The sequence below is a fragment of the Panicum virgatum genome, chromosome 4N (genome assembly GCF_016808335.1).
Source record: "Panicum virgatum strain AP13 chromosome 4N, P.virgatum_v5, whole genome shotgun sequence".
NCBI lineage: Eukaryota > Viridiplantae > Streptophyta > Magnoliopsida > Poales > Poaceae > Panicum > Panicum virgatum.
Genome location: NC_053148.1, coordinates 38,056,090 through 38,075,148, shown reverse-complemented (window position 1 = coordinate 38,075,148; position 19,059 = coordinate 38,056,090). Strand labels below are relative to the sequence as shown.

The 19,059-nt window shown below is 46.7% G+C and overlaps 3 protein-coding genes across 4 annotated transcripts; 2 read left to right on the top strand and 1 right to left on the bottom strand.

The window, feature by feature from the left end:
• The first annotated feature begins 1,840 nt into the window (after nt 1-1,840).
• Nucleotides 1,841-3,323, top strand: LOC120668489 (proline-rich receptor-like protein kinase PERK8). Of its 2 annotated transcripts, XR_005672449.1 has the most exons (4): nt 1,841-2,098; nt 2,199-2,318; nt 2,612-3,123; nt 3,210-3,323. XR_005672449.1 is itself a non-coding variant. In XM_039948211.1 (3 exons), the coding sequence occupies exons 1-3, from the start codon at nt 1,906-1,908 to the stop codon at nt 2,671-2,673; spliced, it is 375 nt and encodes a 124-aa protein (XP_039804145.1). In that variant the 5' UTR covers nt 1,841-1,905; the 3' UTR covers nt 2,674-2,908. The 2 variants fall into 2 exon arrangements, 1 of the variants encoding a protein (XP_039804145.1); XM_039948211.1 differs by lacking the exon at nt 3,210-3,323 and having other exon boundaries at nt 2,612-2,908.
• A 7,754-nt stretch (nt 3,324-11,077) lies between these two features.
• On the bottom strand, nt 11,078-13,909 carry LOC120670932. The gene is made up of 2 exons (XM_039951128.1): nt 13,812-13,909; nt 11,078-13,461 (listed from the first exon to the last, which is right to left on the bottom strand). Exon 2 carries the CDS (start codon nt 13,398-13,400, stop codon nt 11,376-11,378), a length of 2,025 nt encoding a protein of 674 aa, XP_039807062.1. The 5' UTR covers nt 13,401-13,461; nt 13,812-13,909; the 3' UTR covers nt 11,078-11,375.
• Nucleotides 13,910-15,129: 1,220 nt separating this feature from the next.
• Nucleotides 15,130-15,546, top strand: LOC120669375 (translation initiation factor IF-2-like). Its single transcript, XM_039949139.1, has one exon. It carries the CDS (start codon nt 15,130-15,132, stop codon nt 15,544-15,546), a length of 417 nt encoding a protein of 138 aa, XP_039805073.1.
• The last annotated feature ends 3,513 nt before the right edge of the window (nt 15,547-19,059 follow it).

The window sequence follows — 19,059 nt, the reverse complement described above, 5'->3', positions numbered from 1 at the left end:
AGATTTACTCCATCGGAATCACGAGTAATTCTATAGAAATCACCGTAATGAACTTGAAACGCCACCTTGCTCGACATATCTGGCCATCCAAAGACTTAATTTTAATTAAACCAGTTTCTAAAATCATGGTACGACTTCAATTATAACTACTAATCCGAACCCTAAGCGGTTACAATTATAAAATAACACTAATTATAGAATTAAAAATACAAAAAGATTAGAATGACAAAGTTTAGAAATATCAGTTACCTGCGGTTCGGATCCAAAATCTGGTAGGGCTTCGCTGTTGCAACTCCCTCCCTCACCCCACGTCTCTCCTGGATGTTGTTTGCTGCAAATGCAGGTGGGGGGGACCTCGGCTTTTATACTGGGGGTGGGAGCCTGCCGCCCCCCTGCCGGGCGGTAGGGGCCTCCATGCGATAAAACAAAAATTTTAATTATAAAACCTATAAATTATAAAACCAAAAATATATTTCTATAAAAAATGATTTTGAAAAATATAAAAATGAAAAAAACGCATCCCGACTGACCGTTCAATGGAATATCTAAATTGCTATACTGACAGATACGCAGTCGGTACATCTTGCAATAACGACAGACAGTCTGACGCACACTTATACCGACCAATGGTTTGACGGTGATTTAGTACTTTTAACGACTAATGTCTGACGGCATTGTGGGGCTGTGGTATAGTGGTAGTTTGACAATGCACCGACACCTGGCGTCGTTTGAACTGATGTTGTAGGTATTTCTTCACTAGATCGTTGTGGGAACTTCTCGATGCACCGACCCGGTGAATTCTAGGGTCATCGGTTAAATAGGTCAGGTATTTTCTTGTTCTTCTACTTGTTCTTGTGCAAGTAACTTGGAGTTGATTTTCTTCTTCGACGTTTTCTTCTTCCAAGTGTCTCTTGACTTCTTTGAGCTGTAAGATTAAGCTTGGACAATTGTGCATGTTTTCAAAGCCAAGCTACGTTAGGTCAAGCTACTAACTCAAGATCCCCTTAATAGTACGGTCACAACTAAAAACTATGAAAGCTGAGTTAATTCAAGCGTCCTTCATCTCCTTGTGACACTTTAATAATCTTCATGTCTAAATCCTTGTCATGCATTTCCATTCAAATTGAGAGGTCTACGTTTGTATTCTATACGCGACATAACCAATAATAGATATTTCCTTCAAAACACATAATAGTCATATAGGGTTAATCATTAATTACCGAGAATGAGAATGTAGGTATTGTTGTCTTTGGTAACTTAGATGCACCTATCAGCCTAGTTGCTTTCACACCCAGAATAAGATGAGACATTGAGAGCCCCTCCCACTTGCCCTTTACACCCGTTGAATGGAGGCGGTCAGCAACACGCTACTTTGACTGATCAGTCGTCCTCGTAATGGAGATTGATATGAACGCACACCTTCATCTCGGCGAATCAAGGTTCTTCGACTCGCCGGGGACAGAGATCGACAAGAATGAGATCTATGTGAAATAATTTAGGCACTGCTAAAATTTTCACAAAACAAGCGAACAATTGTAAACTGCAGTTCGTTATTCTGAACCTGTGAGTTGGTTCGATGATGGACTATGGGTTTTTGATACTGGGTCTAGACTTTCAGACAGAGACTGCACCAGCCTTCCTCTGCATACGTTGGGAGCTGCAATCTGACTTGGACCGTACGTCCGTTCCGAAGTCACACTCCACATGAGATTGATATGAACGCATGCACCTCTCAGGAAAGTTCGAGTCGCCGGAGCAGGTTGCCTGCTGGCTTTCCGGCCGTCGACCGGACCCGGTCATGAACCTTGAGATATTGGCATCCAAATGCATAAATACCCCTTGCAGGCAACCAGCGGTCTGGACCCAATGCTGTAGAACACCTTTCCGCTTGCACTGTGTTAAAGAATGGCGCTTGTTCTCTTCAAGAGGTTAAGCCACGGCGGGGTTTCGCGCCCCTTCAAAATGGCACTTGTTAACAGCTACCCCACCTCCCCGACTGTTCTGTTGGCCACTTGCGCCGGCGATCCTCCGGCCGTGACGACCGCTAAGCCTCCGGCAGCCTCCTCCACCAAAGGCGATTGTTCACATGCGCCAAAAGGTAGGCTAGCTACTTGCCTCTCATGGCTGCAGTCTTCCAGTACCATGCATGAAATCGAGTCTCACGAATGCTATGATACTCTTCTTGGTCCTGCTGCCAGGATGTGATCCTCCTGCTGCTCCAGCCAAGAAGCCCGCAGGCTGCGATCCTCAGGCTGCTCCTGCCGTTGAGCCACCAGCATACCCACCTCCTGGCGATTGTCCATGTGATCCGCAAGAAGGTAAGGATGGAATCAAGTAACTAGTGGGCCGGCTGACGCCTATTACTTTCCTCGCAGATTCTTATGGTGTCTTAGTGTTTCAATCATTCAGACATCATGCAACTCTCTTGAGTTAGCATGCAAATTTTAGGCGGCAGGAGCCAACAAGCAGCTATTTTATTTTGAGTTTTTTACTGATTATTAGTTAGCGTGGAAATTTGAGATCTTCACTATATATTCTACTCCAAACTGTATATTATTTTATTTTTCTTATGAATTTGATTAATTAATTAGCTGCTCCAATGGTGTTGCAGCACCTGTTGGTCCAGGTGAAGGATCCCGTCATGCTCCCACGCCCCCAATACAGGACCCATGATACTTCTTGAGCAGCGACAAAATCCCAATGCTGTCCAGGATAATTTCCAGATCTGGCATAGATGAAATTCAAGTGTAGATTTAAAGTTCAGATAAGGGATCTCTAGTAATTAGTAGTATTACAAAGGTGTATGTGTTGCCACTTATTGATGTAAATGATTCTTCTGTACTGGGTTATGGTTTAGAAAACTGAACGAACATGTTCTGATATTACATATTTGTTATGTTGTTGTTGTTGTTAAAGCTTAGTAGCAAGAAATTAAATTTCGGAGCTGGTAGCAACGTGGGCACTAGGGTCGGATGGTACCACCAGAGTAAAACAAAAAATTCCGCTGCAATATTGGCTAACGTTGCATGCAACATGACCGATTGCAACATGAGAAATCAACCGATGAAATATCAAAATGTTGCACTTGCAACATCCAAAAAATCTCTACTGCAACACCATGAGGTACACATTGCAACATCTCAAAATGTCTATTGCAATATTATAAGATATCTATTGCAACATGATCACTTAATGCTCCCCTACTACAGCCTTAGCTCCTCTACAACCTTCCCGAAGCTGCCGGCCATGGCCGCCGCCCGGAGCTCCTCCGGGGACCAGCAGAAGTCACCCATGGCAGGGGAGCAGCGACCGGGGGCGGGGGGGGGGGGGGGGGGGGGAGGGGGGGTGGCGCGGGGGAGTGCCAGCCTAGCCTCCCACCACGTGCGCCTCGCCTGCTACCTGCCATGGCCGCTGCCCAGAGCTCCTCTGGCGTCCGGTGCGGGGGAAGCCGCGGGGGAGCGGTGGCCGGCGCGGCTCACCTTCATCCCGCCAGGAGCCGTAGCCGGCGCAGGGCGCACCCGGGGGTCAAGCTTGCACAGTGGACGGTGGGCACCCCTGGAGCTCCAGCGCACGAGGGAGGCAGGGAGAGAGATTTTTGTGAGGCTGTGTTTAGTTGGTGAAAATTTTTGGTTTGGGTGCTGTAGCACTTTCGTTGTTATTTAGCAATTAATGTCCAATCATAGACTAATTAGACTTAAAAGATTCATCTCGTCATTTACAGTTAAACTGTGTAACTAATTATTTTTTTTAACTTCATTTAATGCTACATGCATGTGTCCGAAGATTCGATGTGACGGCTGTAGAAAAAAAAATTGGGAACTAAACGGGGCATGAATGAGAATGAACAAGTGGAGAGAGATGACGGGAATGAGTGGATGAGAGTGGTGGAGGGGGTAGTGTGGAGCCCACGTTCTATATTTTCCCTCTGTCCAGACGGTCGGATCCGAGCATTCGCTGGTTCATCCGCCCTTAGCGCGGACAAATTTTTAATGTGTGGAGTACTAAATAAAATTTTTGCAAAATTTTTCATAGATGAGTATAATTTTTCGAGACGAAACTAATAAGCCAAGTTTCATAATGATTGGCTACAATAATGTTATAGTAACAATCCTCTAATCCTACGATTAAAAGACTCGTTAGATTCATCTCGCGAAGTAGCGCAAGGGTTGTGGAGTTAGTTTCGTAAACTTCCTTTATTTAATACCACTAATTAATTGTCAAAGTTGAAAATAGTAACTTGCGCTACAAAACCAAATAGAGCCGGTTCATCTTAGGTTTGAATGTGGGGAATCCAAAATATCTGATCTCCACAGCTGTAGTACACGGCAATGTCCTTTAATAATGTTAACAGTGATCCTGGGTCACATATCAACATTATTTACTAGTCACTGATAATGGTTAATCTCAGATTTTATTCTGAAACCAAAATATCAATTTTCGATGTACCTGAACCGAAATATTTTGCAAGGCACATGGAAATTAAGGGATCATCCAACAACTACTGATGGCTTTAATTAGGGCACCGCTAATTTACGGTCAACCGTACGGGAGGCTCCCGTACGGTCGATTTCCCGACAGCATTTTTTTTCTGTTTTTAGAAAAAAAAATTGTCGTTTTTTGAGGAAAAAAAATTCAGACATTTTTTTATGAGTCAAATAATTTTTCAAAGTAAAAAATTGTGTGGGTACAAAAAATTTCAAGAAACAAATTGGTGAGATAAAAAAATTTACAAGAAAAATTTTGACAGAGAGAAATTTATCAAATGGAAGAAACAAAAAAAATACATCCAAAAAAATTTGTATGCAAAAAAAAAAAACTGGATCTGGACAGGGGCGGCGCTGGTCCCCGCTCCCCGCCGCGCCCCGCCGCCGCCGGACCGGCTCGGGCCGCCGGACCCGCCGCCCGCCCCGCCGCGGCTCGCGCCACCCCTCGCGCCGCCGGCCCTCCGTCCCCGCCGCGCCTCCCGCCACTGGCTTGCTGGTCCCGCCGCGCTTCCCGCCACCGGCCGCATGGAGCGGAAAAGGGGAAGGGAGCAGCGCCATGAAAGCACCGGATCCAGATGCAGATGGAGAAGAAAAGTTAACTGTGAAGTGGAATAGAGAGGGGAGGCGGAATAAAATCGTGTGGGTCCCACGCACGTGGGTGAAAAAATCGACCGCGAGTTTTCCACCATCCGGTCACCCGTAGATTCATCATCTCGCTTTAATTTGTCATTATTAAGTCCATCATGGATCACGGGTTGGCGGACGTAAATGGCCAGGTCTGTTAGCAATCTCGGTAAATTTGCTATAGGACAACGTGGTCAAACATGATGACATATGTCACCAGATATTGTTTAATGTTGGATTTTTTTTATGGACACTGCTATTTTGTGTCTATTTTGCCTGTAGACAAAAAAGAGAGAAAATATCCAGATCATACGTGTGAAACAAAGAAACAGTACGATAAGTCAATTTTGCCCTCGTTGAAGTGGATTCAACTTCCACAAGTCACGCTCCCTCTCATTGTTGTGTTCGTCCTCCTCCACCGCATCTTTCTCCCCAGCATAATCATTTGAAAGATCCCCCTTTATAGAGAAATTGGTGGGTCCGATGATGCTCTGCAAGAGTACGATGGGGCCAACATCTCACAGTTGTGGAAATAGTTGAACGTGTTTGCTCTCGGCTTCACGGTTCATTGTTAATATAGACTAAAAAGAGTCCTTAGCGTGGCACATACAACTTGAAGTACAAGATGAAAATAAACTAACAATAAACTAATAACCAATCTGTCTTAGTACAAGTCAAGGGAGTGAACGTGATGCCTAAACACGTCTTCATCCTAACAAACATATATCATAACACCCCCCATCAATCTAAACGGTCATGAAGAATTGAAGATTGAAATTGTCTCGGAAGCGCTCAAGTAACTGGACAAATAGAGACTTGGTAAAACCATCAGTTATATGATCACCAGAGTGAATGAAGTATATCACCAATTTCTTCTGAGCAACCATGTTCTCTCACAAAATGATAGTCAATCTTGATATGTTTCGTTTTAGCATGGAAAAGAGGAGTGCTAGACAAATATTTTGCCCCCAAGTTATCACACCATAACACAAGCTGTTGTTGTATGAGGTACCTACAGTAGTTCATCAAGTAACTTTTGAACCCATGTTACCTCAGTCGTTGCATTTGCTTTTGCCATGACCTTGCCAGGAAATTGTTGGGAGCTCCCACGGCACAAGTCTTTTTATAACTTATAAGAGAGAGTTTTTTTAAACAAGACAAGGGAAAAAAGATAAATAGAAACTAAATAACGAAGAGTCAAGCCATGTTGGGGCTTCTAGATAAATAGAATTCTTTAATTTGAACAAAGACGAGAGAGGAAGATTTGATCATGCAATTTCTTTGTGCATTTTGTCGATTTAATCACAAGAGTTCCTCGACTGGAGACCACCTAGAACCAATAAAATCAGATTTTTTTTTATTTCAATACTCACATTATTTATAAAAAAAAATGTATCTAGGTAAAATTACAACAACTTAGCACCTTCTGCTGAATGAATGAAAAATGAGTAGTCATCCGATGGGAAGATAAAAATTGAGTTTTCGTTTAGTGGATGAACGAAAATAGAGTTTTTGTCCATTGGGATGAGAAACTTCCATCTAGTGGACGAAAACTGAACTTTCACATGTAAAGACAGACGAAAATTGAGTTTTAGGCGGAACTTTTGTGCGTTCTATGGACAGAACTCAATTTTCTTCCACCATTGGACGAAAATTCAATTTCACCCACACAATGGAAGAAAAGACAGTTTTTATCCATTCCTAATTGTATGTTGTTTTAGCAAATCTAGATAGAAAAACTATGTACCTAAATTTGCCAAAACGACCTACAATTTGGAACGGAGGGAATAAGGGAGTACTATTGTAGGAAGACTCAATTTCCATGACCCCAAAGTAAACGGTGCTGAAACTCAATTTGAAAAAAGTTATGTAAATAACTTACCGTATAGTACTATGGAAACAAATCAGAGGATGAAAGACAGAGTGTGGACATCAGGACATCAGTGACGACAACACATGAGCTGCTGCTGCATGATACCGACAGAACTACAACATACGCTACAACTTTAAGGCGAAGTTCAACTCCAGCAAGCAGCAGAAGAGAGGGCTCGATAAAGACTGGATCTTAAGCAAAATCTTAACCTAAAATTGACACACAATATTGTTCACCTGATGCCAAAATTGCACTCAACCAAAGTTATTTGCTGACCATGGATACTACCGATCCCAGTTGGCCAGTTCTTAGCTTCTAAAAGAACACTACTGGATCCCAACTATTCCCACTACTGGATCCCAACTATTGCTGGTAATTTTGTCCCTATTATGTCATTATATATCTTTGATTGGCGGCGGAAATGGGTTGTTCTCAGGTTTTTTACCCGTCTGACCTGCAACGCCAAGAGCAAGGTATTAGCCAAACTGAGTCGACAGAGAAGGGTAAAATGTTGAACACATAGCATCATCATTTCCAACTGGCTATGCCTTGAAAAGGTACATTTGGGATCCAAGATTCTCAGAATTTAATTAAAAGTATCGAAGAAAGTGTTAAATTCGAACTAAACTCTTAGCCCCCAGGCCAATCTCCATCTTCCAAACAGTACTTACTTCTGTAGTTAGTTATTAATTATTATATACTAATATCAAAACAGACCCCGCCAGATTCATGGTGCAAGAAGTTTTCCCATGTAAGCAAGCACGGAGTAATTGCATTTGAATCCCTACCTGCCGGAGGCTTAACGGGCCTTGCTGCCGGGGGTTCAGCTCCCGGAGCTGCCGGGGAACCGCTACCACCTGGAGCACCTGGAGGCTTAACAGCCGGAGCAGCTGGAGAATCGCTAGGCTTCACGGCCGGAGCAGCCGGAGGATCGCTACCTGGAGTGGCAGAGCATTTGTTAGCAAGCGCCATTTGCTCTCGGCGGAGACAAGGAAGTGAAGGAGATGACTGCCTCGGTCTGCTTATTGCAAGGGTATTTAAGCACCAGAATATGAGATGCGTCTGCCCCACGAGTCACGACTGAGCTACCTGCCCCCGATGGATTCGTCGCTGCCTGCTGCCGGCTGGGTCAATGCAACGCATGCAGGGGTTGTTGGCAAGCCAGGAATCACAGCAGGAGGGGCTGCTTCCCCTTCTTCCTTCTCTAGCCCCTCCCCTCCTTCTTCTTCCTTCTCAAATTTGTAGGAGAGGCTTAGGGCGGGCTTCATGGAGATTACAGCGGTAGGGGGGCTTGAGCCCCTCCCACCCCACCGCTGCCTCCGCCGCTGGTTGTTGGCATCTCACCATCTCAATCCAAGTTTGAAGTCTTTGCACTGAAGAGTCTAGGCTTGGTAGCACCAAAAGTGCAGGTTCCTAGCTACGAATTTCTTCAAAAAGCACAGCATGTGGCTAGGAATTCTCAAAGCACAGTGATGTGGCTTCCTAGCTATGAATTGAAAACCAAAAAGAATGACTTTTGCTCACATAAGTTGCTCTTCGTCGCACCAACCAACCAAATGGAAGCAGGTACAGAACTGGAATGGCAAACATTGAATGGAAACAATGGAGATCGATGGGGAGACAGCGTCCAAGGGCCTCTTTTGACGTTATCACCGCTTAACCTGCCAGCAAATCCCCTCAGGTGCCTTCAATGACTTGGCACTTTTTGAGGTTTATTTCTGAGCTAGAGATTTGTTTGGTGTTTTACCTGACTCAGACAAGATCGGGCATGCAAGTCTTCATCAAATCTGAAGAGCAGTGACAGCATTCCTGTCGATCAAGGTAGTTCAAGAGGTCGGTGCTCAACCCAAACTAGGCTTTTTCGAAAGATTACCCCTGTCTTTGTTTATGCTTTGGATTGGAACAAATGACTCTAATTCGTCCACGCCTGCAAATCAGTCGACATTTTGTACAAATTTTGCGAACGGAAGCTCACTTAGCAGGTTTCCGTACCAAGGCTCAATACAATCAAGTCCGTAGCGTCTACCGATTTCGCCATATCCCCATTTTCCTTTTCTTTGAAACCAGGATTCCTTGTATAATTTCGGCATGGGTACCGCTGTGATAGTGGAATTTCAAAGTTGCATTCACCATCCCGATTACCTTGCACATGGAGTTTGTGGCACTGCTTTGGACGTGCATAGGATTCATGTCGAAGCACCAACAGCACAATGCTCATAGACATGGCAAGGAAGTGCAGCTTCCGTTGGATAGCAGAGGCAGCACCATCGTCTCTGTAGTACAGGGGAAAGACACCACTCCGTCAGTCTGTTTGTGGCATGGGCCTGAGTATGGGCACTTCCTGCAGTAGCTTGCAAAAGATCCCTTCACAGGGCTACTGAACTCCGCAGCAACTATTGTTGCTCCCCAGCAATTAGACCAGATAAGGGACTGCAGGAATGGTGCCGCTCCAGTGAGGGACATCGTAACAATCCCACGTGCCCTCGTCGTGCCAGGGACGAGCGGCTATGGTGTCAGGAAGCAATCTGAGCTCCCACACCATGGAGCTCCAGTGAGGGAGCAACAAGCAAAGGGGCAAGTCCGGTGGATGGGCGGCATGGCAGCCAGCCTTCCTAAGAGCCTTGTGATGCTGGAACTGGTTGAGTTCAGCACTGCCATCAGGGTCAGAACAGAGCTGTCCGCCTCAAGCCAGCATCTAGCAGCGATGAAGGGGCATGGTTGGTTCCGAAGAGCACCAGACCAGAGCCCAAATATGAGATTCTGGAGCTGTAAGTTAGGAGATGGGATTTTATTTTATTGCTCACCTCATCGATACATTGGTCGACAGCGACGGCAAGGAAGCCGATGGCAACAATGACCTTGGGAGTGATGAGATGTGGCGTAGCATAGGTCCTCTACTTATTGTCCATCCAAGCACCAACTACAAAGGAAAACAACTGTACTAGAGGCTAGGAAGTTAAGAAGATGCACAGATGGCCACTTCCCTCTCACTGCTGGCGAGGTCACCTAAGATGTCAAGAGAGGGGCTAGATCTCAATCTGAACAGGAGCACAGGAGGAATAAATGTGTTTCATTCAGCAACGACCGCCTCGTTGGTACAATATTGGTAAAGCCAGTCATATTGGTAGAGCCAGTCGATCGGGAGGGGAAGTTTCTGTCCAGATCACTACCATTTCGGTTGCTTGCTGTAACAAGTTTGCATCCTATTTGGAATCTTACCCCAGCAGTTATTTCCACCTTCTAGTACCAGCAGCCAGCAGGTCGCTATTTCTCTAGCCACTCCCACTGCCACTTATGTTCCTCCAAGAAAGGAAAGCTGCAATTTTTAGCATGGCTCCTCTATGCAACTTCCTGATCAACTACTCCAGAAAAGGGACCTTCTGACAACAACTTGCTACTCCAGATTGCACAGGTGGACTTCAGAACACTACTTCAAAATAATTCATGCTGTATTTTCTTTTCCTTTTAACAGATGTCTGTTCATTAAAAGGCTCCCCCTTTTCTGGTTTCATTTAGAAAAAATATGTAAATAGCCTACAATGTTGATAGACAAGTAAAATATAATTTAAAAAAAGGTGGTAGTGTGTGCTCAGTATGACAGTATGCCAGTTGAAGCCATATAGAAGAACAGATGTAGAAAAATTCTGTGACTGGGGTGAACCAGTGCACTCAGTGGTCAATATGCAATTTAAAGTAGCAACAGAATGGAGGGTTATCAAACACGCGAAACAGTAAAAGCTGATTTGTATTAAAGAACTGATTTAAATTAAATGTTCTACATGATGATCATTGATCACCATTTTAAATAAATCATATGATGGTGTTAGCTAAAACAAATAAACATTCACGTAATGGATTCACTACTTGTCTGACATAGCCTATGAAGTCACTAGCCAATAATTATCATAAACATACTCTCTTGTAGTTTAAAATGTTATATGACCAGCAGATCATTCTGTCAGACAAAATACCAGAATAACAAACAATATTGAGGCACCAACGCTCTGTAGCATCTAGTATTACTGTTAGCAGGAAATCTGAAAACTAGACATGAGCATAACACCTATCAAGGTTATCCATATGATGTGAACGAAAGTAAACAAGACAATCCACAGTAAATTAAAATAAATTCTGAAAATTCTAGATCAACAGTATGTATCAAGGACAAATTCAGGCACATGGAACTTACAACACAAGTGGAAGTATTACTTCCCTCGAAAGAATCCAGTATATCTCATACAAGTAAACTCATCTGCTTGAAATAAGATGCAACCCCTGTTGCGTTACAGATTCATGTAATGTGTAGGGATGCAACTTCATGAGTGCTGTCTAACTATGGTATTATCAGGCTCAAACATTCAGACAGTATCCATGAACTAAAATGCTGTCAGAACTCAAAACTGTTTCCTTTTGCTCCTAAATAATTTATCCCTTTTTGAGTACATATAAAAGAAACCAAAAACAAACACTCCAGACATGGAAACTGAGACCCAAGGGAATGGTGGATCTTTGAAGCAAACCAGTGTAGCCTCAAGCTCCTGGGATGCCTGATAAACCAATGAGTGAATTTCATACAGATCATGGTCCGAAGATCTCAAAAGGTACATTGCCTTCTCATAGTCCAAGCGTGACATGGCTGAAACCACCTTGTCCAATTTATATGTGAGCAAATTCCACCTCTGAATGAATTCAACATGCCTTTTCTTTCTAAGAAGTATGTTCTCCCCACCATGCGCTGCCATTGACTCTAAAACATAAATTGTGCTAGTGATTGTGTAGTTCAGGGTGCTAAGGAGAACATTCCTATGAGCTGCATCTTTCTGCACAAAAGACAGTGATTTGGTCTCTGAAAAAGGACCAAATGGTGTATGCCCAGTGCTCCAAGTGTAATCAACAACTGTAGCATTATGCTCAGGACTCCATGACTGATGTGTGGGTGAAACCCCCCACATGCTCTGCAGAACTGACCCAATAATTGGACGCTCAAGGTTTCTAGTCATTGTAAGCACATGTCGACCATTACAGGTGTAGTCACTTACAGTTTGTGAGCTCCTCGTCCTCACAGCAACCACCATATCCCCGAATGCCACTGCCTGGTGGTACCTATCCAGTGGCAAAAGCTTATTGTAATCCAAATCAAACACAAAAACTGTCACCACCTTGTCATGTTCATCATTTTCATGAACACCAGCCAGTCGATGTACCTCATCCGACGAGTCCGACAGCACCTGCCTCAACCGCTTGGAATCCAAGTACTCATTCACTATCAGTGTGTAATTTTCAAACAGGAACCTTGATGTAAATGAGTTTGTCGACCGGGCAATTGCAAATGAGCAAATCGGGCATTCAGAGTACCTGACCGTGTGCAAATCAAACTTCAAGCTCTGCCCACTATAAGGTAGATCCCCATCTCGAATTGACTGCTCTATCACACGGAAGTCAAGTCCCTCAGGTTCCTTCCGGTCCCCATGGATGTGAACGAACCGAATAAGCAATGAGTTGTCATAATGCACTGGAATTCTGAGTGACGGCACTAGTAAAGACTTGTAAGCACTGAGCACAAGCGATGCCAGATCAGCGAGGAGAGCTTTCTCCGACTTGGGCCGACCGTGAAGGGTGGCAAGAGGGTGGAACTCACCACGGGGGAGCACACCATCGCCAGAGAGCGCCGGGCCATAGTTCACCGGGCCGGCACCAAGGTCGATCCAGATGTACCGATCCTTGCCTGTCCACACGGGACCAAGGCAGCGGGAATACCCGGGAGAGGAGGCGTCAGTGCCGGAGGCGGCCGCAGTGTAGGCATACTGGCGCGGCTGCGGGCCGAGGTCGAGCAAGTAGATGTAGATGGCCTCAGCGGGTCCGGAACCAGCGAGCACGCGGTAGTCCTCGGCGACGAGGTCGTCAACGAGCGAGAAGGGAACGCCGGAGAGCGCGTTGGTGTGGAAGGGTGCGGGGGATTTGTCGAGGTGCGCGCGGACGGCGTTGCCGGCGGCGTTGGCGAGCTTGGACGCGGCGACGGGGCCGGTGACGTCAAGGTGGAGGGTGTGGGAGACCGCGAGGCGGTGCGGGCGGCGGCTGGAGAGGAAGGGGGCGGAGGAGACGGCGGCGTTGACGAGGGAGGGGAGGGACCGCCCGGAGGAGGCCGGGAAGGAGTCCCCCGCGAGGCGGACGTGGACAGGGACGGCGGCGGTGAGGGAGAGGAGGCGGGAGGGGAGGAGCGGGGTCGGGGCGGAGAGCGCGCGGCGGAGGCCGGCGGGGAGGGCGGCGAAGGTGTCGTTGCCGGCGGATGGGTCGCGCGCCGCCGCCGACGCGAGGAAGGCGTCGAGGCCCGAGAACGCGGCCGCGGTTGTGGCTGGGGCGAAGAGAGAGACAAGGAGGAGGACGAGGAGGGGTAGGATCTGGGGTGGAGGTCGAGCCATGGTCGCCGGTCGGCCGGACGGAGAGGCGGAGGTTCAGTCGGGGTTCAGAGTTGAGATCGATCTGGGCCGTGTTTGGATGAAGGGTGGAAAAGTTTTGATGAGAGAGAAATGATGTTTTGACTATTAATTAGTGGTATTAAATAAAGTCTAATTACAAAATTACCTCCACAACTGTGGTACTGTAGTAGTTGCTCTAGCTAATGAGGTCTTTGACCGCATGATTGGAGGATGATTGAGCGCGGTCACTGTAGCATCACTGTAGCCAATAATGATGAAACTTGGCTCATTAGATTCGTCTCGAAAAGTTACACCCATTTCTAAAAGGGTTTTGCAAATAAACTTCGTTTAGTACTTCATGCATGCATTCGTCTTTTTGTGCAAAAGTTTTGATGGTTTTATCCAAACATGGCCCTGAGATGGGAGAGGAGACTGAGCTAGTGCAGGGGTCTGCGATCAGGATCTTCTGTGGTAGAGATCTATGAAGCGTCGAGTCTGTGAGTCCGTTTCCGTAGCTGTCGTCTGTCGACTAGATTGGCAACTAGGAGGATGTGTTCGGATCCAATACGCACACGGATTAGAGTTAGATAGCATATTTTATCATATTTAATTGAGTTAAATACGCCAGTGGTCCTCGAACTTGTCCTGAGATGCCACTTAGGTCCACGAACTTGCAAAATCGAAATCTAGCACCCTGAACTTGTTAAGTTGTGCCACTTAGGTCCACACCCCTCAATATGGCGCCACGTGGCATGAATATATGCACAAAACCCCTCTAAACTACTATCTTCTGCCTTCAGCCCCTCCCTCCCGTTCTCTCTCCCCAAGCCTCCCCTGCTTCCTCGGAGCTCGCCGCCGCCCCCTGCCTCCTCGCCTTCCACTGGAGCTCGCGAACGCCGCCGCCCCGTGAAGCTCGCGGCCGCCGCCGCCACCCTGGAAGCCGGAGGAGAGGGCTACGAGCTCCACCACGGCGTGTAGGCGAGAGCCGCGAGCCCCGCCGCCGCGGCGCGCTTGGGGGCCGCGAGCTCCGACGCCGCCGCCTGCGCGGGAGCCGCGAGCCACGCCGCCGCGGCGCTTGTGGGGGCCGCGAGCTCCGCCGCCGCCGCCTGCGCGGGAGCCGCGAGCAACGCCGCCGCCAACCGCCCGTGCCCGCGGCTAGCCAGCGCCAGCAATGCTCAAGGACGCCAAGAGGGGTCGGGCGGAGCAGGAGGCCGCCCTGTGCGTGCGCGACTGCGTGGTTGCGCTCTCTCCCCACGTCACGCCTCCTCTGCTTCCTCTACCGCGCGTGGAGCTCGCCGTGCGCCCCCTGCCTCCTCGCCTTCCACTAGAGCTCGCGGCCGCCGAGGACGCTGCCTCCCCCTTGAGCTTGTGGACGCCGCACCTGGCTCACCGCTCGGCCTGGGGCGGACCGGCATGCGGAGCTCGCCTGTGACGGCGGAGCGCTCGACGTGCCCGCTCACGGCGGCGGAGGGCCTGTCGGAGGGTGCGTCGGCCTGCTCGCCCATGGGGCCAGAGCCTCCGATGGAGAAAGCCACGACATGCTCACCCGCGGCCGCGGAGCGCCCGGCGGAGAGCGTGCCCGCGTGCTCCACAATCTATCCACGCTCGAGGCCACCTCCACCTCCGACGCGCGGCGGCCGCCGCCGCAGCCGCGGGCTTCGTGAAGTTGAGCGGCGCACTTCCACGGCGGCGCGGCCGCTGTGACGGGCCACCGGGACGGGCGGCTGCGGCTATGGCGGGTCTTCTCACGCTCGCCCGCCAGGCTCCGCCTCGCCCCCGCGCTCCCCACGCGACCAGGCCCTCCGCCAGGCCATCCGGCGCCGCGGGCCAGCACGCGACGCGCGCTCCGCCGGGCCCTCCCCGGTGCGGGCGAGGCGAGCACGCCTCGCCCGAGTGCTCCGGCCCCATTGGCGAGCACGCCATCGCTCCCTCCGCCGGGCCCTCCCGATACGGGCGAGGCAAGGACATCGGCGCGAGCTCGGCCGGGCACTCCGGCCCCGGGGGCGAGCACGTCGGTGAGCTTCATGGGGCGGCGGCGTTCGCGAGCTCCAGTGGAAGGCGAGGAGGCATGGGGCCGGCGGCGAGCTCCGAGGCGAAGCAGGGGAGGCATGGGGGGAGAGAAAGGGAGAGAACGGGATGGAGGGGCTGAAGGTAGAAGATAGTAATTTTAGAGGGGTTTTGTGCATATATTCATGCCACGTGGCGCCATATTGCGGGGTGTGGACCTAAGTGGCACAACTTAACAAGTTCAGGGTGCTAGATTTTGATTTTGCAAATTTGTGGACCTAAGTGGCACCTCAGGACAAGTTTGAGGGCCGCTGGCGTATTTAACTCTATTTAATTTGAATTCGAATATGAATCTGATCTTATCGGATATCAATGCAGCATAAATAATTTATTTGAGTGGAAGATCTATTGGAACTAAAAATGGGACAAACACACTTTTCTGGCTAGACACATGGTTGGATGCTAAACCTCTTTGCCTGACTTGCCCTGTGTTGTTTGACCTCTGCACTAGCAAAAAATGTGGCAGTGCGTGAGTTCCTCAGGTTAGAAGGCCAATTATCCTTCAGTAGATGGCTGTCCCCTCTTTTGTTTGATCAATGGATTGCTTTGGTAAACCGAGTTTTCACATATGAATTTGAAAATCGCCCTGACATTGTCAAGTGGAAATGGAATAGCAATGGTCATTTCTCTACCAAATCTGTCTATGATCATTTGTCCATTGGTCATACAAAGAGATGCTTTAAGCATATCTGGAAGTCTAGATTACCTTACAAGATCAAAATTTTCACTTGGCTGCTTGAAAATAAGGTCATCCTAACTAAAGATAATATAGTCAGGAAGAATTGGCCTGGCACACCTACCTGTTCCTTCTGCTCACAAACTGAATCTGTGGACCACCTCTTTTTCCAGTGCCCAATAGCCAAAGTCTCTTGGAGGTCCATTGCTCTGTGCCTGGGAGCACATGACCTCCCAAATAATGTTGCAAGTTACTCTGGCTGGATAAATAAACATTTGCCTGGAGGGGGTACTGTCCACCATTTTATTTTTGCTGCAATTATCTGAGCAATCTGGAAATGCCGAAATAGGGCATGTTTTGACTCGAAACTAATCGAACACCCGACTGAGATCATACATCATGCTTGCTCCTTTATGTCTTATTGGACAGGACTCTACCCACCGGAGAGGCAAGGGAAAATTCTGGAGGGAGTCAAGGCTTTACTGGCTTGAGTTCATCGGACTGTGACGGTGCAGCCAAGCAGCGTCCCGAGGATCTTGCCTGCTGAGACTGAAGATGTCAACAATGAGGGTGCAGATGATGACTGATCTCCACGCTGCGGTGTTGACTGGAAATCCGTGTTACTCTTTTGTGTAGTACCTTGGTGTTAGACTTCGTATCACTCGAATCCTGGGAGCTTAAAACTCTCGTTTTGTTGAGGGTACATGGCTTGAATCAGGTCATGTGACCCCGGATGTTGACGGGTTAACCCCCCCCCCCCCCCCCCCCTCTTTCCCCCTCTTTTCTGAACGGCTATATTTCCGTTATCTCGTGTAATGGAAATGGGGTGATCCCGTCTCGAAAAAAATGCAGCATAAATAATTCAAATTTAAATAAGTATTTTATCAAATACAAATACAAAATAAATAATTTGGATTCGGATACCTTTTCAATTTGGAAGATAACACCATCACGACTATCAATTTGCTTTGTAAATGATTTTATTCGAGTTCAAAATCACTATACAAGTAGGCACATGTACATAAAGATAGCTAATGAAAATAACATATCAATGGATAATTTATTAATTAAATGTATTAAATAATTATCAATATAAATTAATCGATATTTAAAATACTTAATAATTAACCCATATAAAAATAGTTTTGCATTAAATAAATTAGTAAATTAACATGTAATTTAACACTAAATAAATTTATTAAATTAAAATTAATCTTTATATAACATTGTTAATATTAGAATTAGTATTATTAGTCATTTTTATGTAGATAATTTTTATTAATAACATAAATGGTGTACATCATTAACAATTGGTTATAGAGATAAGTTTGAGATGGTTTCACCGGGTACTTTTTCTTTGCGGACAAGGATAAAGTTGGATATTCCACATTTTTCGCATACGATCTGGAATCGAATAAAGAAAAATACTACAATTGTATTTGAAGTCTATATTAAAATTAGAAATAGGCACGGATATCTATATTAGTGTTTGTAATGATCGATGGAACAAGAGGGAGGTGAATTGGGCCTTTTTCAAATTTCTAAAATAAAATAAAGCAACATTAACCTATGCAATGCTAGTAAGGCTCAATTCACCAACCGACTAACTAAGCAACCTACACAAACTATAAAGGATACAACAAGATATAAAGCTAAGCAAGGTAAAGCTAAGTTATGATCTCGAGGGTCAAGCACATGAATAAATTGCATAAAAGTAAGTGCTTGAATGTAAAGAGTTGGCAAGAGACGGCCGGATTTTTTTTCCTGTGGTGTCGATGTGTTGGCACACACCCCTAATCCACGTTGTGACACTCACTAAGAGTCTTGTCACCTTCCATATCACCAAGACGAGGGTGTTCACTAAGAGTCTCCGTTCACCATCCCGGCGTGGTGGAGGTCAAGCCACGTACAATCTTCTTCGGGCTCCCACAATCAACTTGGCAAGCTCCGCAAGAAGCACCTCAATCACCAAGATCGCCTAGGTGATGCCAATCACCAAGAGTAATAAGCTAGGGCCTTCACTTGAGCAAGAACCGATCACTAAGAACGGATGCACATAAGCTTCTCTCTACTCAAGTCCTTAGCCTTGCTTTTTGGATGATTGAATGATCAAATGTGTGGAATGTGAAGCTCAAGGTGGCTCTCAACAAGAGAATGAGTGTATGAGTGTTGCCTGGTGTCAAGAGACTTCAAAATGACCCATTGGAGGGGAATATATAGGCAGCTCACACGGATAGAGCCGTTGGAGAAAAGCTGCCAGAAAAAGTACTTAACGCCGGTTAATCCGACGGCCCTCCAAAATTCATCGTCGGTTCAACCGATGAATGTAAACTGCCCATTTGAAATACTAGACGTCACAGCTCAGGCAATCTAACCGACGTATCATCGGTTTAACCGGTGAGTGTAGTTGTCTACTGATCAACTGAAAAACCAACTCTCTGGACAACTGCACCGACGCTAACTCAAATCCTTCGTCGGTTTAACCGGTGAGTGTAAGCCTAAGAACCCCTGAAAAACCGACTCTCTGGACAACTGAACCGACGTTAATTTTAAACATCGTCGGTTAATCCAGTGAACACTGTGTCTAGACTTCAGCAACTGCATTTAACCGACGTATAGAAAATTGATGTCGTCGGTTAAACCGGTGATAAGACTTTTTCTTGATTTTGCTTTTTCTAATCTGAGTCTTGAATGAAATCCAAATATTCTTGTGATATGAGCTGAATAGCACTTGTTTGAGCTTCCAAGAACCTGAGTGACCAATGTGTGTGCATCCATTCTTTGATTGACCATGTCCATGCTCAAGTTACTTGGCCTTAACCCCTCTTAATAGTGCGACCTCTACAAAACTATAAAACCTATACTAACCTAAGTGTCATTCTCAACCTTGCGACACTTAGGACTAGAAAGATCCTTAGT

Bases quoted from the DNA above. Each gene is read 5' to 3' on its own strand.
- LOC120669375 (XM_039949139.1), top strand. From the start codon at position 15,130: ATGGCGGGTCTTCTCACGCTCGCCCGCCAGGCTCCGCCTCGCCCCCGC.
- LOC120668489 (XM_039948211.1), top strand. From the start codon at position 1,906: ATGGCGCTTGTTCTCTTCAAGAGGTTAAGCCACGGCGGGGTTTCGCGC. The intron at 2,099-2,198 runs GTAGGCTAGCTA...TCCTGCTGCCAG, and splicing joins TTGTTCACATGCGCCAAAAG to GATGTGATCCTCCTGCTGCT. The intron at 2,319-2,611 runs GTAAGGATGGAA...ATGGTGTTGCAG, and splicing joins TCCATGTGATCCGCAAGAAG to CACCTGTTGGTCCAGGTGAA.
- LOC120670932 (XM_039951128.1), bottom strand. From the start codon at position 13,400: ATGGCTCGACCTCCACCCCAGATCCTACCCCTCCTCGTCCTCCTCCTT.